The following is a 25834-nucleotide window of genomic DNA, read 5'->3' as shown; positions in this document are numbered from 1 at the left end:
CACACTTGGTGAACGTGCGGGGTGACAGTGCTAGACCGAAGGGAAGTACACGATATTGGTATGCCTCTCCCCCGAAGGCAAACCTCAGGAACTTCCTGTGATGTGGAAGGATGGAGACATGAAAATACGCATCTTTGAGGTCTATGGTGACAAACCAATCCTCCGATTTGACCTGCGCTACAATCTGTCTGAGTGTAAGCATCTTGAATTTGAGCTTGGCCACCGAGCGATTCAATAGCCGCAGATCTAATATCGGGCGTAAGCCCCCATCCTTCTTCGGCACGATGAAGTAACGGCTGTAAAAGCCAGACTCCCTGCTGGGAGGGGGAACCCTCTCTATAGCCCCTTTTTGCAGGAGTGTCTCTACTTCCTGTGCCATTACCAGAGCCTGCTCCGGGCCCACCTCTGTAGGTAGGACACCGCAGAAAGGAGGTGGCCGACTTCTGAACTGAATGGCGTACCCCTTTTCTATTATCTGCAGGACCCACTGAGATATATTTGATAGACGTTTCCACTCGTCTAGAAAATCTACTAAGGGAACCAGCCTCTCGAGGCTGGCCTCTGGTGTATTTTGAGCAACAAGCACAGTGCCCTGAAGCGGCGGACCGGCAGGGAACGACTGACTTGACTGCTCGGGAGCCCCCCGAAGGGGGAGCGGACCACCCTCGAGTGGCCCGCGGGGACCGTCTGCGCCCCGGCATTGCGGCGGGGTTGGCAGCGCGGCCCCCAGAGGGCGCTGCAGGACAACGGGTACCGTAGGCAGAGGTAAACACCGTTTCCCTTCGGAGGGGACTACCCTCAGCGTCCTTTTGTTTCCCCTGCCCTCCGAGGAGGGGGCGGACCACCCTCAGGTGGCCCGCGGAGACCCTCTGCGCCCCGACATTGCGGCGGGGTTGGCAGCGCGGCCCCTTGAGGGTACCGAAGGAAGACGGGTACCGTATGCTGAGGTAAGCACCGTCTTCCCACGGAGGGGAAACTAAGGGAACCAGCCTCTCGAGGCTGGCCTCTGGTGTAATTTGAGCAGCGAGTGCAGTGCCCTGAAACGGCGAACCGGCAGGGAACACCTGACCTGACTGCTCGCATGCCCTCCGAGGAGGGGGCGGACCACCCTCAGGTGGCCCGCGGAGACCCTCTGCGCCCTGACATTGCGGCGGGGTTAGCAGCGCGGCCCCCTGTGGGCACCGAAGGAAGACGGGTACCGTGTGCTGAGGTAAGCACCGATTTCCTTCGGAGGGGAAATGCCAGGGACGATGCAGCTGAAGGCGAGAGATAGCTCGCAAGCGTCTCTTCGATCTTCGGCATCGCCCCATAACCATAGTGTCTCAGCCCAAATATATTACTATATGCAGATGTATGTGGGCTGAACACTCTATATGATACCGGTTTCCTCCATGACCTAGACACCTCGGTGTGCAGGTCAGGGAAGAATGGCAGGACGTTGATGCTTTGCACGAGAGGGCAGGAATCGCTCATCTAATTTCGTTTTCTCTGATTTCGATGGGATTCAGATATTTCAGCCAGCCAGTCATTCCTTATTTTTATATTTAACCTGGCCACAGCTCTCGTGAGAACCTCAACTCACTAGCGGGTGACTGAAGTGGCGAGTCTTCAGTCGCGATGCTCTCAACGTCCACCTCCTCAGAGCTGGATAGTTGGAGCACCGGTGCCCCGCCCAGGGAGGAAGAGACCGCAGAGCGGGCTTCCAAACCCCGAGACGAGACACTGGACGATACAGGTGAGGGCTGAGATAAGGCTGGGCCCGTCTCAAACCCCTCTGTAAAGTCAATGTGTGAACCCCACGACTGAAGCCACCGCTCTGCCTCGGCAGCAGCGGGACCAGAGCCGCGGGGAACACGAGCCGAGGCACCCTCCTCGAAGAGTGCCCGGCGGGAGCGCAGCGTTCTCAGTGGCATACGCTCACAGTGCTCGCAAGCAGCCCCCTCGAGGGCTGCCTGGGCATGCTGCGCTCCCAAGCAGGCTACACAAAGAGAGTGTGTATCCCCGCTCGTGATGTAGCGTGGGCAGGGATGAACACACCTCTTAAAGCTGCTTTCACTCGCCATTTTACTCTATCTATTTTATTTTCTCTTTGTTTGTTAATATATACTGCAATATTTAACAAAAAGGTGGAAAATCTCTGGATATAGACAGACAAAAACACCAAATAGACAGACAGGTTCACACAGATCGCTTGCTGAAGGCTCAGAAGCTAGTTCCTGTTTGTGTTCGCGGACCTTTTATAGTCTCCGGTTGATGACGTCATCACGTCGGCGACGTCATCACGTCGGCGACGATCGATCTCCCGATGGAATGGTTCTACAGGCGCTTCACGACGCATTAACGCAGAGGCGTTCTCACAGCGTTTCGACGCAGCTCGAGTTCCCCGAAAGGGAACTACAATTTTTTGTGTGTTTTAACTGTATTAGACATAATATTGTCTAGTAATTTTCCATATTCTTATATATTTTTAACTATATATCTTGTTAGAATTGTAACATATTTAAATGTGTAGCCCTATTGCTGCCACACCAGCCTGCTACAAGAACATCCATGGGTGAAAAGGTGAAATGTTTTCTGATTTAAAAAAATAAAAATATTGGGAGGGGTGGCTGAATGCACCCTCTTCCCAAAAAGGATTTATTTACTTGAGTGTGTGTCATATGTCAAAGTAAGATATTAATAGACTAAAAATAAATAATTATAATACACATGAACTTTGAGATTGAAGCTGTGACCTATATATTTTTAAGCAATAAAGGTTTGACTTTTGACTGATTCCATCAGGTATATATCTGTCTATAAATTTCTTATAAAATGGGTCAAGAAAGCTTATCATATATCAGAATATATGAGATTACCCATGTATAGATTCTGCTTAGTGTGCATGATCAACCTCTATAAAAGTAGACCAGAAGGGATGCAGATAAGACCTCAGAAGTTCCATCCAGTGGTAAGAGCCTGTGCTGACTGTGACTGAAGGGCATTTTATCATCATATGCATTTGTACTTAAAGTAACTGTGTTTTTATTCATGTTAACATTTTAAATTAATTACATTTTCTTTTAGTTCAAGGGTAGTGAAAATTTCATCTGGTCTCACAGGACAAAAGGCAAGCGAGTTTTTGATTCAATGTGGGGATTAGGGTAGAGGAAATCAGTTGTTAGAGTCTGTATAACTGGGGAAGCATGTTGCTTTCAAAAACTTGGTTAATTTATTCACAAATAAATGTGTTAAAATATAAGATGAATTTAAGGAAGGGGTCCCACTGACTCTTTATTTAAGGGCTAAGTATATTTGGTTTTTATTGTGTGTTGTATTGTATTTAGTTTTTTTTTCAGTAGCTTTATCTCTTAAATTGAATTAAATGTTTTCAAAACATGTTACACTTTTCTGTGTAGACTGTAAAGAAACAGGAAAAATAAGTGGAAAAGGGAAAACTTATGATGCTGTAATAGAGCAAACCATTAAATTGGCTCTAACTACAGAACTGTTGGCATGCAATGTTGCTATCATAATCTTAATGACATTTGCATAAATATAAATCATTAGAAAGATTTAAAGATTTATATTATTAAATTATTATAAAATAATCTGTAACAGTATTTCTTATGTTTGTCAGGAAATCGTATGCATCCACCAAGAAAAACAAAACAAAAACAAATTCACAAAATTCTTATTTTTCTATTTTTACACAGTATATGGTGTTGTGAGCATTAGTAAGCACACAGTTGTAATTCAATGCATGGTCGTAGCCAGACGATGCCCTCGATCAGAAAGTCCACAAGTGAGACTTATTATCGAGAGTGAGAATCTCTGTATTGGCCTGAAACTTCATATATGCCACAATTCATACTGTACTGTACGTGCTGTGTCCTGACAATAGCATTTTTAGTTTTATCACCAGAAAGACATATTCAGTCTAAGTTTTTGCCCATTACCTGCATCTTGCTTGCTATCTAAATGTTTATATAGTATTGTTTTATGTGTCTGTATTCATGTGTAAACCTAAACTTAGGAATATGCCTCTTTCCTATAAAACAATTCCTGTGTCTTATTTAATGAGTCTTGCCTTTATTGTTACATGGAAAATTTATAGTTGCATGAGTTCATATTTTTTTCATTTTAGTAAGGTGCCATCATGAGTACGGACGCGGAGATGGCCGCTTATGGCAAGGCTGCCATTTACCTTCGTAAGCCTGAGAAGGAGAGAATTGAGGCTCAAACCAAACCATTTGATGCCAAGTCTGCCTGCTATGTGGCTGATGTCAAAGAGTTGTACCTCAAGGCAACAATCAAGAGCAAAGATGGTGGCAAAGTCACAGTTGTTTTGCTTGACACTAAGGAGGTGAGTTTTAATCTCCATTTCATGTAGATGCTCATTAAAGGAAGTGTATGTAAGATTGTGGCCAAAATTGGTACTGCAATCACTTTCAAATGACTGCAGAGTGGTGTATCCCCTCCCCCCTGGATGCTGAATCTCTAATGACTTGTGATTGGTAGATAGGGTGAGGGTGGAGATATGACAATATACTGGCCAGACTACTGTTGTCAGTGATATAAGTATTTAAAATTAACATGACTTCTTAATGTCTAGTGACATATCAGAGCCATTTTAAGATTAATTGAAATATATTTCTTACATACAGTTCCTTTAAATGGCATATTACATTGTTTTATTGCATATCTAATTTATCACATTAATAGGAAAGAGTTGCTAAGGAAGAAGATGTCCACCCAATGAATCCTCCAAAGTATGACAAGATTGAGGACATGGCCATGATGACCCATCTCAATGAAGCCTCTGTGCTGTATAACCTCAAAGAGCGTTATGCTGCATGGATGATCTACGTAAGTTCTCAAACAACATAAAAAAGTAATCTAAATTCATTTTGTGCTGTTGCAATCTGACCAATTCTCTGTTCATTTCAGACCTACTCTGGACTCTTCTGTGCAACTGTGAACCCCTACAAGTGGCTCCCAGTGTATGATGCTGAAGTTGTGTCTGCCTACAGAGGCAAAAAGCGTATGGAGGCCCCACCCCACATCTTCTCTGTCTCTGACAACGCCTATCAGTTTATGCAGTGTGGTAAGACATTATGGAATTGCATTAAAGTGACACTACATAATTTATTAAAGAGAATTACATGTTGCTGTTTAATATAAAAAATATTTACCTGATATTTTACAAATTACAATCAACAGATAGAGAAAACCAGTCTGTCCTGATTACGTAAGCAATTTCTTTTAATATTAGACCTTGAAAAAAAAAAGAAAAATGTAGATGGCTAATCTTTGAAAAGTGTACATGCCTTCTGTTTTCTAATATCTCATAAACCAGTGGAGAATCCGGTGCTGGAAAGACTGTGAACACCAAACGTGTCATCCAGTACTTTGCCACAGTTGCAGTGTCAGGTGGTGAGAAGAAGAAAGAGGACAGCAAAATAAAGGTATGAGATATAAAACTATAATATATATTATTTTGAAAGATGTTGAAAGATTGTAAGACACTCGTCTTATAAACAATATGATGTGTGAATTTGTGAAATGCCTGCAAACAGTCTTCAGACTGTTAAAAAATAAAAACCCTTCAAACAACACAGGGCTCTCTTGAGGACCAGATCATTGCTGCCAACCCTCTGCTTGAGTCTTATGGTAATGCAAAGACTGTGAGAAATGACAACTCCTCTCGTTTTGTAAGTTGACCACTTTTATTTACAGTAAAGTTGGTCAGTTGTGTTTGATTTTTCTATACAGAGTTATTTTTATTTGGTGTTTATTATTATTATTATTTATGTATTATGCTATTTTGTTTTAAACAGGGTAAATTCATCAGAATTCACTTTGGTCCTTCTGGAAAACTGGCTAGCGCTGACATTGAGACATGTAGGTGGACATGATTGTATTGATCCATCCTGCACATTTGTCTTTGTCTGTCAATCTTCAGATGATTGTGACTCAAGAACATTCTCTCAACAGATCTGCTGGAGAAGTCTAGAGTGTCATTCCAGCTTCCAGATGAGAGAGGCTACCACATCTTCTACCAGATGATGACCAACCATAAGCCTGAGCTGATTGGTAGGTGCACACTGCACATATTTCATTCAGTATTTAAATGGCAGATATGATTGTAAGATACGCTTTAAAAAAATCGGTGTATTTTTACAGAAATGACGCTCATCACCACCAACCCCTATGACTTCCCCATGTGCAGTCAGGGTCAGATCACAGTGGCCAGCATTGATGATAAAGTGGAGCTGGATGCTACTGATGTGAGTCATTGCTGTTTAAATATTGACATTTTCTATATTAATATGGTAAATCATAGATCTCATTCTTTTCTGTAATTTACAGGATGCTATTGACATTCTGGGTTTCAATAATGAGGAGAAAATGGCTATCTACAAGTTCACTGGAGCTGTGCTTCATCATGGTAACATGAAGTTCAAGCAGAAGCAGCGTGAGGAGCAGGCCGAGCCTGATGGCAATGAGGGTGAGACGTGTTATTTTCAGTCAGTCTAATTGCTTCTGTGTTATTCTGGCTTTTACGGTAGTAACAGTTACATCGACTTAGCTGATAAATCACAGAAATTGTGTGTAAAATGTTTAGTGTAAATTAGTAGTGTGCAGTGCTGTGCATAACAATACATTTAAAAATTAAAGTTAAATACCTTGTGCACAATTTATTATAATTGTTTACACATGTACAAAACACTCTGTAGAGCAAAGACAATTTATTTAAAATGTATTTAACAGAGGCTGATAAAATCGCCTACCTTCTGGGTTTGAACTCTGCTGATATGCTGAAGGCTTTGTGCTACCCCAGAGTCAAGGTCGGAAATGAGTATGTGACCAAAGGTCAGACTGTGCCACAGGTATAGTAACATTTCCTGCATGTGTTTTACCTACAATTCTGGCTAATTATTGCAGGAGCACGATAAAATATCCACTCTATTCTACTTACAGGTGTACAACTCTGTTAGTGCCTTGGCCAAATCTATCTATGAGAGGATGTTCTTGTGGATGGTCGTTCGTATCAACCAGATGTTGGACACAAAACAGCAAAGAAATTTCTACATTGGTGTGCTGGATATTGCTGGCTTTGAGATCTTTGATGTAAGAAGGATTATTTTTATGTCAAATTGAATCATATTCAATATTTAGTCACTAAATGTTTCTGTTTTTTTTTTCCATCAGTACAACAGCATGGAGCAGCTGTGCATCAACTTCACCAATGAGAAACTGCAACAGTTTTTCAACCACACCATGTTTGTGCTGGAACAAGAGGAGTACAAGAAGGAGGGCATTGTTTGGGAGTTCATTGATTTTGGCATGGACTTGGCCTCTTGCATAGAGCTCATTGAGAAGGTTTCTAATAATTTAATAATGCATTAATTTCCAGTGTCTATACTTGATAATCTTGTATTTGTGATAATAAACAACATTATTTTATTAACAGCCCATGGGTATCTTCTCCATCCTTGAAGAGGAGTGCATGTTCCCTAAGGCTTCAGACACTTCCTTCAAGAACAAGCTGTATGATCAGCATCTTGGCAAGAACAAAGCTTTTGAGAAACCAAAGCCTGCCAAAGGCAAGGCTGAAGCTCACTTCTCTCTGGTTCACTACGCTGGAACTGTGGACTACAACGTCACTGGCTGGTTGGACAAGAACAAGGATCCATTGAATGATTCTGTTTTGCTGCTGTACCAGAAGTCTTCTAACAAGCTGCTGGCTACTCTCTACCCACCTGTTGTTGAGGGTAAAGAAAAAAATAATTTAACCAAACTTTAATTCAGTTTTGAACTTGATTTCTTTTTTTCTTCGTTTTTTTTTGTTGCATTTATACACATTCCTTTCTACTTTTATCTCAATAGATACTACTAAAAAGGGAGGCAAGAAGAAGGGTGGTTCCATGCAGACTGTGTCCTCCCAGTTCAGGGTATGTATAGAGATGACATCACATCAATATTGCTTTATTTGCGTTAAAAAGATAAAAGAAACGTGAAGCATGCAAACGCTTTTCTATTCTCCACAGGAGAACTTGGGCAAACTCATGACCAACTTGAGGAGCACTCACCCTCACTTTGTGCGCTGCCTGATTCCTAATGAGTCCAAGACTCCAGGTAAAGTATTAAAAACGTATAGATATGCTGGGACTCAAAATACATGATAAAGGTCTTTTGCCAGGTTTATGGTGTGAACTGTTTGTTATAGGTCTCATGGAGAACTTCCTGGTTATCCACCAGCTGAGGTGTAACGGTGTACTAGAGGGTATCAGAATCTGCAGAAAGGGTTTCCCCAGCAGAATCCAATATGGTGACTTTAAGCAGAGGTAAATGGGATCACATGAAAACACTATTTCCTCTAGGAGGCTGCTAATTACAAGAGAAAGTATTTTGATTAATTTTACACAGATACAAGGTGCTGAATGCCGGTGTTATCCCAGATGGACAGTTTATGGATAACAAGAAGGCCAGTGAGAAACTCCTGGGATCCATCGATGTTAATCACGATGAGTACAAATTTGGACACACAAAGGTTCATATTCAGCTTTACAACTTTTAAAGATTCACTGATCATGATCATATAGCCTATATAGGTTAAATCAATATCTTTTGATTTATTGTTTTACAAAAATTCAGGTGTTCTTCAAAGCTGGTCTTCTGGGTACTCTTGAGGAGATGCGTGATGAGAAACTGGCAGCTCTGGTCACAATGACTCAGGCTCTCGGTCGTGGATACGTGATGAGGAAGGAGTATGTGAAAATGACGGAAAGGAGGTGAGTATTGTCTTGAGTAAAGATGGCATCAATAATTACAGTGCAAACAGTACATATTGATGATTATGCCATTTAATGATGAATTAATCACAGGGAGTCCATTTACACCATCCAATACAACATCCGCTCATTCATGAATGTCAAACACTGGCCATGGATGAAGGTTTACTACAAGATTAAGCCTCTGCTGAAGACTGCTGAGACTGAAAAGGAGCTGTCAGGCATGAAAGAGGAATTTACTAAATGCAAAGAGGCTTTAGCTAAGTCTGAAGCCAAAAAGAAGGAGCTTGAAGAGAAGATGGTATCACTGCTGCAAGAGAAAAATGATCTGCAGCTGCAAGTAGCATCTGTGAGTATATTTATTTGAATTAACTGGATTTTGGCTCCAAGAAAAATGAGCAATGTGGTTTCCAATGAAATAGCAATCTATTTTACTGACAGGAAGCTGAGGGTCTCTCAGATGCCGAGGAGAGGTGCGAGGGTCTGATCAAGAGCAAAATCCAGCTTGAAGCTAAACTCAAAGAGACAACTGAGAGACTGGAGGATGAGGAAGAAATCAATGCTGAGCTGACAGCCAAAAAGAGGAAACTGGAGGATGAGTGCTCTGAGCTGAAGAAAGACATTGATGACCTCGAGCTCACCTTGGCTAAAGTGGAGAAGGAGAAACATGCCACTGAGAATAAGGTTGGAGATTGAGTTAGTTTAAGATTAGATTTTATTTTTGTTTTATATATTGATATAGAATATGAATTAATTTAAGATTATTTGGAAAAAATCCCACAGGTCAAGAATTTGACTGAGGAAATGGCAGGTCAGGATGAGAGCATTGCCAAGCTTACGAAGGAGAAGAAAGCCCTCCAAGAGGCACATCAGCAGACACTGGATGATCTTCAGGCCGAGGAGGACAAAGTCAACACCCTGACCAAATCCAAGACAAAGCTTGAGCAGCAAGTTGATGATGTGGGTTGATTATCTAAATGAATTGCAATTAACTGTTTTCTGCTGTTAACATATTTTATATATCATTGTCCTGTAGCTTGAGGGTTCCCTTGAACAAGAGAAGAAGCTCCGCATGGATCTTGAGAGAGCCAAGAGAAAGCTTGAAGGAGATCTGAAATTATCCCAAGAGTCTGTCATGGACCTGGAGAATGACAAGCAGCAATCTGATGAGAAAATTAAAAAGTAATTAACACAGGGAAGTTATGAAAACATAGAAAACGTTTATGGTTGTGTTATAATTTTTTATTTTGCAACTACTTATTATTGAACACCCACAGGAAAGAATTTGAAACAAGCCAGCTGCTCAGCAAGATAGAAGATGAACAATCCCTGGGTGCTCAACTACAAAAGAAGATCAAGGAGCTTCAGGTTTTTTTTTAAATATTTTTTAAAATTTTTAATTTTTTTTTACTGAATATATCTTAAAAAGTATTATGATTTCCACAATAGGCTCGCATTGAGGAACTGGAGGAAGAGATTGAGGCTGAGCGTGCTGCTCGGGCCAAGGTTGAGAAGCAAAGAGCTGATCTCTCCAGGGAACTTGAGGAGATCAGTGAGAGGCTTGAGGAGGCTGGAGGAGCCACTTCTGCTCAGATTGAGATGAATAAGAAGCGGGAAGCCGAATTCCAGAAGCTGCGTCGTGATCTTGAAGAGTCCACGCTCCAGCATGAAGCTACTGCTGCTGCCCTCCGCAAGAAGCAGGCAGACAGTGTGGCTGAGCTTGGAGAGCAAATCGACAACCTGCAGCGTGTCAAGCAGAAGCTTGAGAAAGAGAAGAGTGAATACAAAATGGAGATTGACGATCTTTCCAGCAACATGGAAGCTGTTGCCAAAGCAAAGGTTGGAAAATATTCGAAATAATATATTTGACCCGTGCTGGCAATTAAAAATGTCAATTTCTTTTTTTTTTTTTTTTAAATTCACAAACAAGTGTTCATTAAGCCCTGTTCTAGCGATCCCAATTCTCCAAAGAGTAATTATACATAAAACAAATTTAAAAAAAAAACGAAACAAATTTTTTAGTTGTACATTTTCACAGCATTCCAACAAATTTAAACTAAACAAAAGCGCAACAAAAGCACACAAATACGCCTCTCAGATGATCGGATGATCGCAATATACACAGATTTACAGTATTTCTAAATATCTGGCAAGTATTCACGTAAACATTATCTTTTATGTCTTAAATTAATGTTGGGTTAACTTTTGGGGAAAAACATCTAATATGTAACATTATATTAGACCCATGCATTACAGTAGGTCTTAAAATATTGTTGGTTTGTCTCATTAATATTAATCAAACCATTTGTGGTATCATGTAAAATAATATATTGAGTTTTGAATTGGCATGTTACTTTACCATGGGATTATGTATTACCAGGGATTTTAAGGTATGGTTGCTATGTTATTTTGTTTTGGAACCTTCAGAAAACTTTAACTTGATTTTTCTCAAAATTGTCTAATATTAAATGTCCTTTTTTTTTTGTGTCTGGTTCCAACAAATCCTACATCATTTTGGATGATGGAAGGGATTTTAATAGAGAACTATTGTAAAAAATAATTTATATTTTTGTAAATGTGCTGATTGCAACTCATTTTTCATGTCTTGAAGTTTGACTAATGACTTAATATCTAATGACTTTTGTATCTGCAGGGCAATCTTGAGAAGATGTGCCGCACACTTGAGGACCAACTTAGTGAAATTAAGTCCAAGAATGACGAGAACATTCGCCAGATAAATGATCTCAGTACTCAAAGAGCAAGATTTCAGACTGAAAATGGTAATTAAACAAATTATGACCTGCCATGAACAAATTAATATTATGTCAAAAGTAATTCATGTCAAAATTAACAATAATCATCAACAATAACCTGTATTAATTATCAACATTAATATATAAAAAATAACAAATAACAAATAACACTAAAAAAGTCTTGTTAGATTACTTTTTTTTATGTTGACTAATAAAATCTTTCATCCATGTGTTTTGAAATTAACTGATCACAATCTGACACAATGAATGTAAAACTATATAGGTGAGTTTGGCCGTCAGCTGGAGGAGAAGGAGGCTCTGGTTTCTCAGCTCACCAGAGGCAAACAAGCTTCTACTCAGCAAATTGAGGAGCTGAAGAGGCATATTGAAGAGGAGGTTAAGGTAATACAGCATAATAAATACATGCACAAACTTGTCAATTACTTTACTGTAGAGACAAGCTAATATTATGTGACTTTGTCTCCTAGGCTAAGAACGCACTGGCTCATGCTGTACAATCAGCCCGTCATGACTGTGACCTGCTCCGTGAGCAGTTTGAGGAAGAGCAGGAGGCAAAGGCTGAGCTGCAGCGGGGAATGTCAAAGGCCAACAGTGAGGTTGCTCAGTGGAGAACCAAATATGAAACGGATGCCATCCAGCGCACTGAGGAGCTTGAAGAGTCGAAGTACGTATATTATTTTATAATTTTCCCAATTCTCACAGCTATTTTATAGATTAGAATTCAAAATAATGTGTAATAATTAATAGGAAAAAGCTGGCTCAGCGTCTGCAAGAGGCAGAGGAACAAGTTGAGGCAGTGAACTCCAAATGTGCATCTCTGGAGAAGACCAAACAGAGACTCCAGGGTGAGGTGGAGGACCTCATGGTTGATGTGGAGAGAGCCAATGGTTTGGCTGCTAACCTTGACAAAAAGCAGAGGAACTTTGACAAGGTAAACTATTTTAGTTGTATGATATTCCCTTTGTAAAGTATTGCTGGAATGGGCTTTGTTCAATTTTTTTAAGCAAACACAATCCTGAAATATCTCCATCAAAGGTCTTGGCAGAATGGAAGCAGAAATATGAGGAAGGTCAGGCAGAGCTGGAAGGTGCCCAGAAAGAGGCTCGTTCACTCAGCACTGAACTGTTCAAGATGAAGAACTCCTATGAGGAGAGTATGGATCAGCTGGAGACCCTCAAGAGAGAGAACAAGAATCTGCAGCGTAAGAATAAAACTGTTAAATTAGAAAAAACTTAAAGGGGTAGTTAACCATAAAGAAAATGTGTTTACTGACCCAATTTGTTCATGACGTTCCAAACTCATGAGACTTTCATTCATCTTTGGAACACAAATTAAGATCTTTTGATGAGAGCTTTCTGTCCTGCTCAAATCATATGGATTATTTTAATGGTCACTCTATGAACTTTTCATTTGTGTTCCAAAGAGTAACGTAACATGATAGTGAACAATTAATTATGTAATTTTTATTTTTGGGTTAACTATCCATTTAAATGTTCCAATTTTCAGTGAGCATTAAAAAATAAGCACATATTGTTCATTATGATAAATATTATATCTTTTTTTTTCTATAGAGGAGATTTCAGATCTGACAGAACAGTTAGGTGAGACTGGAAAGAGCATTCATGAGCTGGAAAAGGCCAAGAAGACAGTGGAGACTGAGAAGTCAGAGATTCAGACCGCCCTGGAGGAGGCTGAAGTCAGTATCTGGAGATCAATATTTTTTATTTTATTTATTTATTTATACTTTACTTTTCCTGGAAGGTCCCACTGAGATTAAAATTAATCTCATTTTCCAGGGAGTCCTGCCCAAGATGGCCGCAATACATTTTCACATAAACATATAACACTCATGATAAATTCTAAACAGTCAAAGCTAAAAAAAGAAATCATCATATCTCAACAAGTTAATTAAAACAGTTACAGGATTCATTCATTTTACAATGCAATACATTGAACATATTTAAAAGAGTAATTGTTTCTAGTGGAGTAGTAGCTTGACATTCTTTCCACAGCCGTGGAGCATAAGGGAAAGATGATTTTTCATGCTCTGTATGTATGATAGGTACTAAGAATTTATCCCCAATTGATGATCTAGTGCTATAGTTATTTCGACAAGTATAAAATGCTTGTAATGTAATTTGGAAGACATATACTATGTAATATAATATACTAACATATGTGATTTCCTTCTTTGATATAAAGAGGACCAACCTACATAGTTGTATAGCAAACCGTGATGAGCACTTGAACAAGCCTTTGTTATAAAATACAGTTTAATATAAATATGTAATTATTGCTAGAACTTGCAAGAATACTGTGGTCTTAATGCACTGTTTCATTTTGATATTTACATGCTGTTTTATATTTCATAGGGCACCCTGGAGCATGAGGAGTCCAAGATTCTTCGTGTCCAGCTTGAGCTAAACCAGATCAAAGGAGAGATTGACAGGAAGCTTGCAGAGAAGGATGAGGAGATGGAGCAGATCAAGAGGAACAGCCAGAGAGTCATTGAATCCATGCAGGGCACTCTGGACTCTGAAGTTAGGAGCAGGAATGATGCCCTGAGAATCAAGAAGAAGATGGAGGGAGACCTTAATGAGATGGAGATTCAGCTGAGCCATGCCAATCGCCAGGCTGCTGAGGCCCAGAAACAGCTCAGGAATGTTCAGGGACAACTCAAGGTATATGACTTCTGTTTGACTTTGGGATGTATTCATATTTTGTTTTAATAATCTAACATTATTTTAAGTAAAGTCCTACCGAAATCATGTCAAATGCTCACTGTAAAGCTTTTGTTATTTTCAGGATGCCCAACTGCACCTTGATGATGCTCAGAGAGGACAGGAAGACATGAAGGAGCAGGTGGCCATGGTGGAGCGCAGAAACACTCTGATGCAGTCTGAGATTGAGGAGCTGAGAGCTGGTCTGGAGCAGACAGAGAGAGGCCGCAAAGTGGCTGAACAAGAGCTGGTGGATATCAGTGAGCGTGTTGGACTGCTGCACTCTCAGGTAAGTGCATATTGTTTGCCTGAAACTGAGATCACCATTAAAAATGTTCAAACTGTTGCTTTCCATTTTGTAGAACACAAGTCTCTTAAACACCAAGAAGAAGCTTGAGGCCGACCTTGTTCAGGTCCAGGGTGAAGTTGATGACACTGTACAGGAAGCCAGAAATGCAGAGGAGAAGGCCAAGAAGGCCATCACTGATGTGAGCAACATTAGCTGCCAAATGTTTCACAAGACACTTGTGTACTTAAAAAAAGTGGATATAATGATTTTCTGCATTTATGCAAAAGGCCGCATTGATGGCAGAAGAGCTGAAGAAGGAGCAGGACACAAGTTCTCACCTTGAGAGGATGAAGAAGAATCTGGAGGTCACAGTGAAGGACCTTCAGCACCGTCTGGATGAGGCTGAGAATCTGGCCATGAAGGGAGGAAAGAAACAACTCCAGAAGTTGGAGTCCAGAGTAAGCCTTTTTATAGTTATGATGTGGGCAAAGATAAATTTGTTATATTCTAATATACTATGATTTGTTTGGCTAAAAATAATCTTCTTTAGGTCCATGAACTTGAGGCTGAAGTTGAAGCAGAGCAGAGACGTGGAGTTGATGCTGTTAAGGGTGTCCGCAAATATGAAAGGAGAGTTAAGGAGCTCACCTACCAGGTATGACTATATTCCTCATAAGTTTTTTCCAGACAAAAGAGTTTGTATAATAGTTTATGTACTGATAATGCCTATATTTAGTAAATGATTAAGACTTAATCTAATAAATGCATATTTTATGTGTATTGAAGACTGATGAGGACAAGAAGAACATCAGCAGACTCCAGGATCTGGTGGACAAACTGCAGCTGAAGGTCAAAACCTACAAGAGGCAGTCTGAAGAGGCGGTATGTAAAATCTAACATAACATCACTAAAACTTTACAATAAAGTTGCACTAATGTGCATTTATTCATGCTTTACTAATGCACAGATAATCATGAGTTAATGCATGACTCATGAAGAACTAACACATTTAATAATGATTGCAGATTATGAAGATTCTATAATATTATGATTAATAGATTAGGTAATCTTGATGACTTTACTTGTTTGAAATTATAGCATAATGATACATTTCACATTGCAGAAAGGACCCAAAAGCGAAAGCTGGTTACAGTAATTTTTTTAACAGAAGTAAATCTGTCTGCCAGTTACTAGCCGTAGAGGCGGACACAGATCAGGAGAAGGAAACAAAAGAGTCCAGACATGAAACTGGCGGGTAGCCTGGCACAGGCAACTGCTCCCAGGGAGAGCACACTCAAAATGCCGAAACGCACACCTCACTCAGCAGACACGGCGGTGCTGAAGAGCGGACTTGTAGGCAGCAGATAACGGGAAAATCCTCGTCAGCCACTCACACACGGCGAAACAGGCGTTAGTTGCAGATATGAAAGAACAAACAATAATCTGACAAAGAGGAAGGAAGAGCATTAGAATTAAATATCAAGATGATCAGGACAAGTGAAGAACAGGAGTGAGATGCACAGAGCGCAGCCGCTGATTAAGATAGCGAACAGCTGAGAAAAAGCGTAAAACCAGTTCAGAGAGAAGGAAAACAAGAGGAATCAAACCAAACTCCTACCAATACCTTTGCAAACAGTTAGCTAATGATTAATTAAAGCAGACAATTGGAAGTTGAAATGCATGGCTTTGACCCATTGTGGTAATTAACACAATTTACATTATTAGTTAATATAATGTTATTAGGGAATTAATAGATGGTCATATTTTATTAATAGCAATTAATATATTACTTAATCTATTAATCATATAGAATGTTAATTAGTTGCTGATGCAGTAGTCATTAATAAATGATTTAGTTCTTCATGAGTCATACATTAACTCATGATAATCTGTCCATTACATAAACCTTTAGGAGGAACAAGCAAACACTCATCTGTCCAAGTTGAGGAAGGTGCAGAATGAGCTTGAGGAGGCTGAGGAGCGTGCTGATATTTCTGAGTCTCAGGTCAACAAGCTCAAAGTTAAGAGCCGTGATGCTGGAAAGGTAAGACTGATTATTGTTATTTTTTTTAATTCCAATATTTATTTCTCTTGTTTATCACATCTTGTATATCCTGTATGACATTTGCACATCTGTATTCTCTTCATTATGTAAAGTGGAGTACATTTTTGTTATTAAGGCTAATGTTTGCTTCTTCCTTCTTTCACAGGTAAAAGAAGAATGAATCTTTTAAAACTTAAAAGCACCATTTACTGAAGTCATATAATATGAATGTTCATTGTAAAAGTGCCTTTCTTAATAAACCTGTATATTTCAGCAAATAAATAACCTTTGAGTGATTTTCAGCAATATACACTATTACTATACAAATATATGATGCATGATTACATTTCTGGTCACTTCATGCATTTTCTCTGATCGGATAGCTATCTGATTTGTTAAAACTGTTCTGTTCACACCTGTCCACATAAATTTGAAGTCTCCCTGAAACGAGGAACAGATATTTTACAGAACAGACAACACAAACATAAGAAATTAGAAATAACTGCATGAAACTGAAGAAAGAGATAAAGCGATACAGAGATAAACATCAATTTGTATGAAAGACTATATCCATCCTACACAACAAAAAGAAAGCTTGCATATGTATGTGTGGAAAAAATAAAGAAAATCAAATGCAGAATAAATCACATTGCCTATAAAAAAGAATGAACATAATACTTTAAATGGTAAATGGACTGCATTTATATAGCGCTTTTAACAGACCCTATGGCCATCCAAAGCGCTTTACATTTTGCCTCGCATCCACCCATTCATACACCGACGGCGATGTTAGCCATGTGAGGCGCCATCCAGCTCGTCTGGAGCAGTTGGGGTTAGGTGTCTTGCTCATGGACAACTCGACACATGGTCAGATGGAACCGGGGATTAAACCACCAACTTTTCGGTTTGTAGACAATCTACAAAAAGGACAAACATCCAGTAATTAGTTTAATGACTGGGTTAAAATGTTGAAATTAGTGTTTTATTCCATCAAAAAAGTAGTAAACCTGGTCTGGCTCAGTTTCAAAAAGGACAAATTACCATTCCTATGCAGCAGTATGGCACAAATAATCAAATAAATGATGACAAAATGACAAATTGTAGGTAACCGGAAGTCATTTTTTATAAACTTCATTATAAACTGAAACAAAACAATAAATAAGGATAGCTAGATAGACAGACATTAGATAGGCAAACTGAGCTACCACCTGTATTGCATTACAGTGCATTGCATTACCCCCTACTAGGGATGAGTACCGAAACCCGATGCTATCGGTTCTGCTGTCGGTACTGGAGCAATGAAGAAAATACATGTACTATTTATTATTGCTACATAGATGTTATATTACAAATTTTATATTGCCTGCTGTTTCTATAAGCAATAATATAAAAGGGTTCATATAATGGCATTTTTGTACAAGTTAATAAGACTCTTTAGTGTCTAAATGAAAAGTTTGTAATATAGTTTAATTAAAATTCTCATTAGTATTGTAAGAAAACACTATTTTTACCTGTTTTCAAGCCATGTCAGTGTATGTGACTTTAAATGATAATGAGCTTTGCTCACCCTGTCCCTCTGTTCTGTGGGGTGGTTTGACACAACAAGTGGAGTGTTGCCTTGACAACAGTTGAGGGTATATTGTTGAGGGTATATTTTGGAGAAAGAACGGCTACAGGAGTTTCTGAGGACACATCTGTACAACCGAATCAATTTGAACCACAGTTGGACCTGGACCTGGAAACGTGGATTAGTGCAAGTGCAAGGTTTATTAACAGAGGTTTCAGACACAGGTGATAGTTAATGGGATAGCGACACTCAGACGAAGGACGATGAAGGTGAAAATGATGAAGGTGAAGACGAAGATGACGATGATGATGAAGACAAAGAGGGAACACAGAGGAAGGCTACGAGGCAGGACAGGTAGTCAATGATGGGTTTGGTGCGAGACCAGACAATGGGAGTGAAGGTAAACTGGGATTATATAGTGGTGACTGGTTATGGTGCCCTGGGGTTTAGAATGATGGTGATGGGGAACGAGTGGGCCTGACAGTGACCGATGATTGTGAGGGCGTGACAATGACGGCCCCAACAAAGTTCGACAATTAAGGCTCGAACAGGACGTTTCTGAAGCACTGACATTAGGTCACCACAAGAATGTTTCTAGCAGTTGAAGGACACCTACGAATTTGTTGTAATGTATATTTACGACCAGTGAAGTACAATTTTTTAACGTTTTAATCAGTAACAGACACAGTTATAAACCATCTACAAAAGTAAGCTTGGTGTAATGTTACCACATTAACTTTATCACCAGCATACACAGTTTGTAATAACACAATAACCATAACGCATTGTTCAAGTGCTGTTGTGTAAAGTTATGTGCATTTGTTTCATAATTCATTTATAATTTCATGTTTTTGATTTGATTTCATGTATTCATCTACCTGAGGTACAGTTTAAAATTGTGATGTATGTAATAAATTCATTCATGACTCTTTAAGACGTAAGTCTCTTTCGCGGAAATGATTAACTGCGTATCTTTGTTTTATTGTATATTTATTGTATTTATTTGACCATTTGTTTGTACTTTGCAAAATATATACTAAAAACACTTTTCTTTTATTGGTCGGATGAAATATGCTAATTTTTTGAGATAGGAATTTTTGGTTTTCATGAGCTGTATGCCAAAATCATCAGTATTAAAACAATAAAAGACCTGAAATATTTCAGTTGGTGTGCAATGAATCTAAAATATATGAAAGTTTAATTTTTTTCAGTACATTATGGAAAATAATAAACTTTATCACATGCAATTTTTTTGAGAAGGACCTGTATTTGCAAAATCTACAGACTCGGCAGCAGGAATTGAGATCGGCAGGTCGTTTCACCAGGTGGGAACGGTCCAGGAAAATGTCCATGAGAGCGATTTCAGCTCTATTTGGAATGGAACCACGAGGCGTCGCTCAGTCGCAGAACGCAAGCTTCTGGAGGGTGTGGTGCAGAGCCAGTGGTTGTTTTGTAGGCGAGAACTAGTGCCTTGAATTTGATGCGAGCAGCCATTGGCAACCAGTGCAGTCTGATGAACAGAGGCGTAACATGAGCTCTCTTCGGCTCATTAAAGACCACTCTCGCCGCTGCATTCTGGATCAGCTGCAAGGGTTTGATAGTGCATGCTGGAAGCCTATAAAGCAAATCTGCAGGACCGGGCTGTTGCAGTAATGTGGTCAGTGAAGTTTAACTGGTCATCAATCACAACTCCAAGGTTCCTGGCTGTCCTGGAATCCAAGGTTCCTGGCTGTCCTGGAACACATTCTGTCCTGTGTATGGTTGATGAACCAAGCTGAATGGAGAAATTTTGATGAAGTGCTGGGTTGGTTGAGAAAACAAGTAATTCTGTCTTTGCAAGATTGAGTTGAAGGTGATGCTCCTTCATCCAGTCAGAAATGTCTGTCAGACAGGCAGGGATACGAACACTGACTGTAGGATCATCTGGTTGAAATGAGAAGTAGAGTTGAGTGTCAAAAGCATAGCAGTGATAGGAGAAGCCGTGTTTCTGAATGACAGAGCCTAATGATGACATGTAGATGGAGAAGAGAAGTGGTCCAAGCACTGAGCCCTGGGGAACACCAGTAGCTAGATGATGTGACTTAGACACTTCACCTCTCCATGACACCCTGTAGAACGTACCAGAGAGGTAAGACCTGAATCACTGGAGAGCAGTTCCTGAGATCCCCGTCTTCTTAAGTGTTGACAGGAGGATCTGGTGATTAACTGTGTCAAAAGCAGCAGACAGATCCAGCAGGATGAGCACTGAGGATTTGGAAGCTGTTTTTGCCAGTCTCAGTGCCTCAGTTACCGAGAGCAAGGCAGTTTCAGTCGAATGGCCGCTTTTGAAGCCGGATTGGTTGTTGTCCAGGAGGTTGTTCTGTTCAAGAAACACCGAGAGTTGATTGAACACACCTCGCTGAAGTGTCTTTGCAATGAAAGGCAAAAGGGATAACGATCTGTAGTTTTCTAAAAGTGCAGGATTCAGAGAGGGTTTCTTAAGCAGTGGGGTTACCCGAGCCTGCTTAAAGGGGGGGTGAAACACTCAGTTTCAGTCAATCTCATGTCAATCTTGAGTACCTATAGAGTAGTATTGCATCCTTCATATCTCCGAAAAGTCTTTCGTTTTATCATATTTATAAAATAAATATGGGCTGTACCGAGTCTTTCCGGAAAAAACCGAGCGCCTGGAGGCGTATCGTGTGGGCGGAGCTAAAGAATGACGAATGTGCACAAAGCGGTGATGTCCTCAAGCGTGGAGAAACCCATCTATCTCAGCTAATACAGATAATGATACAGAATCAAATCTGAGGCAGAAATAAATTGAACAGGAGAAACGGCAACATCAGGATGTCCGTCTCTGTGGTATGTACTGTATTTAGGGGCCTTTGTGTGTGTTTACGCGCAGTTTATGAGGACATGATTCGGTTTATGGACTATTGTATGCGACTAAACCTTAGAGGTAGCAAGCAAAACAGTTTTGCACGTCAGAGTCAGACTAGTGTTATACAGAACAACAATGGAGTAACCGTTAGCGCATTTGAATGACGAAGCACGCGATCGTATCGTTTACTGATGTTTACTCATGCGACGGTAGCCAATAGCAGAGACATTTGAAGTTGATTTACTCACCGGCTGCTTCCAAAGCAGGACCGAACTTTATCGCTGGGACCGCTCTGTCAAAAACACACTTCTTTGGTATGATTTGGTGAAGTCCTATGACAGCAGTGACCGTGGAAATCCACTTTGCGACGCGACTGAAGCGATGCCTTGAAGCTTCCCGTCATTTCTGCGTTCAAATCGGTTCAAATGCAGTGCTGCCTTCCAGTGCTGGAATGCTGTGCTGAAGCGTTGAAGTCGCTCGACGTCACCCATAGGAATAAAGTGGAGCGCGGCGCGTCATAAGTGTTCACGGACGACTGGATCTGCACCTGAGAGACTGTTTACAGCGTGCATTTCCTCTCTCTCCCTCTAGTTACGCGCGCGCGCACCCTACCGGGAGAAGAGCCCGTACAGCCCATACAAGGACCTTCCGATCTATTTAACGTCAAGTCGAGCCATACTCGAAAAAAACTCGCCGAAACTTGTGAGAAACCGGAAGGAGTATTTTTAACACAGAAATACTCCATCAAACGTCCAACATTAGTTTTTGAAACTTTGTCTATGTTTAGGATGGGAATCCAAGTCTTTAAAGGTGTAAAAAGCTCAGTATGCATGAAACAGCATTTCACCCCCCCTTTAAATGCTGTGTGAAAGGTTCCCGTGTGAAGAGAAGTGTTGACAATGTGAGTGAGTGAAGGAGTGATTGAAGAAGAAATGGCCTGAAGGAGGTGAGTGGGTATAGGATCAAGTGGACAGGTAGTAGGGTGATTGGAAAGGATGAGTATAGAAATATCTGCCTCAGAGAGCTGAGAGAAGGATGGAAGCGTGTTCGTGTTAGTTGTTGAGCTGTGCGTGTCAATTTGTGGTGAGGAGAACTGGTTGCTGATGACAGTTGTTTTGTTTGTGAAAAATGATGCAAAGTCATCAGCTGTAAGAGTTGATGAAGAAGGGGGAGGAGGAGGACAAAGGAGAGAGGAGAATGTTTTAAAGAGTGTGCGAGAGTCAGAGCAATTGTTGATTTTGTTGTGGTAGTATGTTGTTTTAGCAGTGGAGACATTTGTAGAGAAAGAAGAGAGAAGAGACTGATACAAGGTAAGGTCAGTATAGGTTTAAGATTTCCGCCATTTCCTCTCTGCCGCCCTGAGTCCAGAGCGATGTTCACGGAGAACATCAGACAGCCAGGGGGCAGATGGGGTGGGGCGGGATGGTTTGAATGAAAGGGGGCAAAGAGTGTCAGTAGCACTGTTAGCGTCCAGTGCTGAGAACTGAGCAGGTGAAGGGAGTGAAGATGAAACCATAGTGGATAGGCGAGAGGGAGAGAGGGAGCGTAGATTACGCCGAAAGCTAATCTGTGTAGGAGTGCGTTTTGTATCAGGAGTCAGAATGAGGTTTAGAGTGATGAGAAAGTGGTCTGAGGTGTGTAATTGAGTAACTAAAGTGTTGTCTGTGTAGCAGTTGCGTGTGTAGATGAGGTCTAATTGGTTACCTGATTTGTGAGGAGCCGCAGTAGATGCTAACTTAAGGTCAAATGAAGTCAGTAGAGTGCTGAATTCTGTGGCTAGGTGTTTATCAAGATGGATGTTGAAGTCCCCAAGCAGAATCAGAGGAGTGCCATCCTCAGGGAAGCTAGAAAGTAACATCCAACTCCTCCACAAAGTTACAGAGCTGACCTGGAGGACGATAGACCACTACCACATGGATTTTAACAGGGTGAGCAATAGTGATTGAGTGCGTTTCAAATAAACTGGCCGATAGAGATGGTAATGGATCAAATTTCCAATCATTTGAGATAAGTGTAAGAATGGATTTCACCTGAGAACAAACTCAAGGGATTAAAGCTGCAATAAAGACAATAAAACTTCACTCTCTGAATACAAGAGAAAACAAGACCCCTGGCCCAATCCTATTTCCTCACCCCTGCCGAGATATGACCCTCTCGCCCTCTGGGTCACACAAACATGCAAATCTCACAGATACTGCCACAAGCTGTTTCTGTATGGGCAATATAAATACTTTTGGTGTGATTGGTAAAACAGGTTTCATCCACACATCAGTGGAACTGGTGACATTCCAGCTCTAGTAAAACAGGTCGTAAAAGAAGGACAACCGGGTTTGTTCCTCTGGTGTGGGGAGATGCTCATAAAGATCTTTTGATAAACATTTGCTGTCAGGCCTCAAGGATAGGTGGGACCATTTGGGTCTGAGAAAAGAACCAAAATCTGCATAAATACTTGGGTGCTAAATGTTTATTGTTCTTTGATCTGGTGGAGTATTTAAGGGGAAAGAGCAAACCACTCAGGGAAGCATCTGTATCCAGAACTTCCCACACTGTTCCGGTGTGTCTTTATAGCCAGGTAAATGATGACTCTTTGAAACTATGTTTATACTATTTTATACTTGAGTAATATTGTATGCTGATCAGTTGTGTATAATTGTCTTTTAACCCTTTAGGCGCCAGAGGTTTTTTCCTAAAACGTTCGAGTTTGACATCTTAATTTCAAAAGACTATATCTTAAAAGTGATAAAAGATAAACGTTCTATAACTTACAGAAATATTAAGGATGGCCCAAAGTTTATGTAGGGATTACATTTTCCCATCTAATTTGCATATTCATTAATAATAATAGTAATAATAATCTAATGCTTTCTAATCTTTTGTTTGCACTGATTCAATGCGCTCTTGCTCGAAGATTTTGTATAGAATCATGATGTTTTTTTTGAGTCGGGGATGAAGTATGACATGTCTGCCATCTAGCGGAGGGGAAGTTGAACGAAATTTGACACCCTATTTGACAAAATCGGCCGTTTTATTCAGTGCCGCATCTTGTGGAGTAAACTTGACCGTGGCGCCTAAAGGGTTAATTTGACTATATTTTGATGTTTTTGCCTGGCTAAAATAAACATTAACTTTGATTAATCTTGTATTATTCTAAGGCCGCTTCTTTTAGTATGATCAATCGGAGTCTGGTATTTCCGCAGGCGTTGTGTCAGGATAGATCAAACCGTAGGACTCAATGTATGGAGCATGGCGCACAGCATTAGGGATAATCTGATTTCTGACTATCACTGTATTAACAAGTTGCAGTTCCTGTGATTATTATTCCCATTACACTTTAAGATGAGTGAGCAGGCGCAACCACTTAAAGGTAAGATATTCACTCTGCAATCCTCTGACTAATATCAGAACTGGCCCGTCTGTGTTTGAGATTGTAATTCGCGAAACATATCTCTAAGAGATATCGGGTCCCTTGATGAATGAAGATAGTGAGAAGTAGAGATACTCAGGGAGATCAAAGATCTAAATTAAATCACAACTAATCATACGATCAGCCGTAATTTATAAACGTAACAAACTCAAGGAAACTACATGAAATTAGAGTCAGATTAAATTCAAAAATGGAGTCAAATTTAAAATTGGATCTTCACACTTTAATAAATTACAGTGTCCTTTATAGAAGCGCCTGAAAAGACGAACACGCATTATTCCTTCGACCAGCTGTTAGATTCCTACGTTGGGCCAAACAGGTGGAGTTTACATAAGCAAACCAGTACCCCCCCCCCCCCCCCTCCCAATAGGCCGAGGAGTGTGTGAAAAAGTTAAATTGGTTGAGAGAGCTGCAGGAGTGGCAGTGTCCTCTGGTTTGATCCAGGTCTCAGTTAGGGCCATGAGGCTGAGCTGAGAATGAGTCCCAATAGATGAAATAAAGTCTGCTTTGTTTACAGCAGACTGGCAATTCCAGAGACCAACTGGAATAGAGAGTAAAGTAGCAGAGGATTTCTGTAGACTGCGCAAATTATTAGGATTGCGGCGTCTCGCACGTACAGAGCGTGATTGACGAGTGCTTGTAGTAATAGTTGAGAATTGAAAGCACATGGTGAATACAGATCAAAGAAAAGGCCGGATAGAAATGAGAAAAACCGAACACAAATAATGAAAAGGAAAATTATATTTACGTGCCTTGTCGGGGTCCTTGCTCGGGAGGAGTTGCACAGGGAAGAGTTGAAGTCTTTACACTCTTCGGTCTTCACACAAGGAGGGCTTCACACTGCCGCTTCCGCGGACTATCACGCTATTTACACTCACCTGAGTATCGTTATTGAAAGCAGCTGGGAACACCCCCAACAAACGCTCACTCACAACGTGGCAATGACCAAACAAATGCTAACTCCTCCACACACACACGGCAAGAATACACCACAACTAATAATACACACCACTGCACTACAAAGACACACTTATCCAACAAAAAAGAACAAACATATCAAATGAGAAAAGTTACAAACACTTACAGAGTAGTTGTCTATCAGTCCATCGATGCTTCACCTGTTGATGTCAGAGTTCAATGAAATGCCACATTAAAGGAAGTGTATGTAAGATTGTGGCATAAACTGGTACTGCAATCCCTTTCAAATTACTGTAGAGCTGTGAATCCCCTCTCATCTGTTTTATAACCTAAAGAGAACCTCCCCAGAACATTCCCTGCAGGTTATTTTTGGGTTTTATTTTATAACCTAAAGAGAACCTTCCCAGAACCGAACTGTTAACCGAGAATTTTTTGTTTACTGACCAAAAGAGAGAAGT

At 40.4% G+C, this 25834-nt stretch overlaps 1 protein-coding gene across 1 annotated transcript; it reads left to right on the top strand.

The window, feature by feature from the left end:
• The first annotated feature begins 2931 nt into the window (after window positions 1-2931).
• Window positions 2932-16889, top strand: LOC137071067 (myosin heavy chain, fast skeletal muscle-like). Its single transcript, XM_067438726.1, has 41 exons — window positions 2932-2950; window positions 3067-3109; window positions 4127-4345; window positions 4705-4848; window positions 4930-5086; window positions 5203-5230; window positions 5339-5447; window positions 5601-5693; window positions 5820-5883; window positions 5977-6075; window positions 6166-6269; window positions 6352-6490; window positions 6754-6872; window positions 6964-7113; window positions 7195-7365; window positions 7457-7757; window positions 7873-7937; window positions 8034-8121; window positions 8213-8330; window positions 8413-8536; window positions 8641-8777; window positions 8871-9126; window positions 9219-9461; window positions 9561-9737; window positions 9814-9959; window positions 10055-10145; window positions 10227-10616; window positions 11431-11557; window positions 11814-11932; window positions 12019-12215; window positions 12299-12482; window positions 12587-12752; window positions 13123-13247; window positions 13924-14232; window positions 14357-14560; window positions 14634-14759; window positions 14848-15018; window positions 15111-15215; window positions 15347-15442; window positions 16473-16604; window positions 16771-16889. Exons 3-41 carry the CDS (start codon window positions 4139-4141, stop codon window positions 16783-16785), a joined length of 5796 nt encoding a protein of 1931 aa, XP_067294827.1. The 5' UTR covers window positions 2932-2950; window positions 3067-3109; window positions 4127-4138; the 3' UTR covers window positions 16786-16889.
• Window positions 16890-25834: the final 8945 nt, after the last annotated feature.

Source organism: Pseudorasbora parva, chromosome 3 (genome assembly GCF_024679245.1).
Source record: "Pseudorasbora parva isolate DD20220531a chromosome 3, ASM2467924v1, whole genome shotgun sequence".
Taxonomy (NCBI): Eukaryota; Metazoa; Chordata; class Actinopteri; order Cypriniformes; family Gobionidae; genus Pseudorasbora; species Pseudorasbora parva.
Note: the sequence above shows the minus strand (reverse complement) of the source record. Positions and strands in the feature narration are given on the sequence as shown.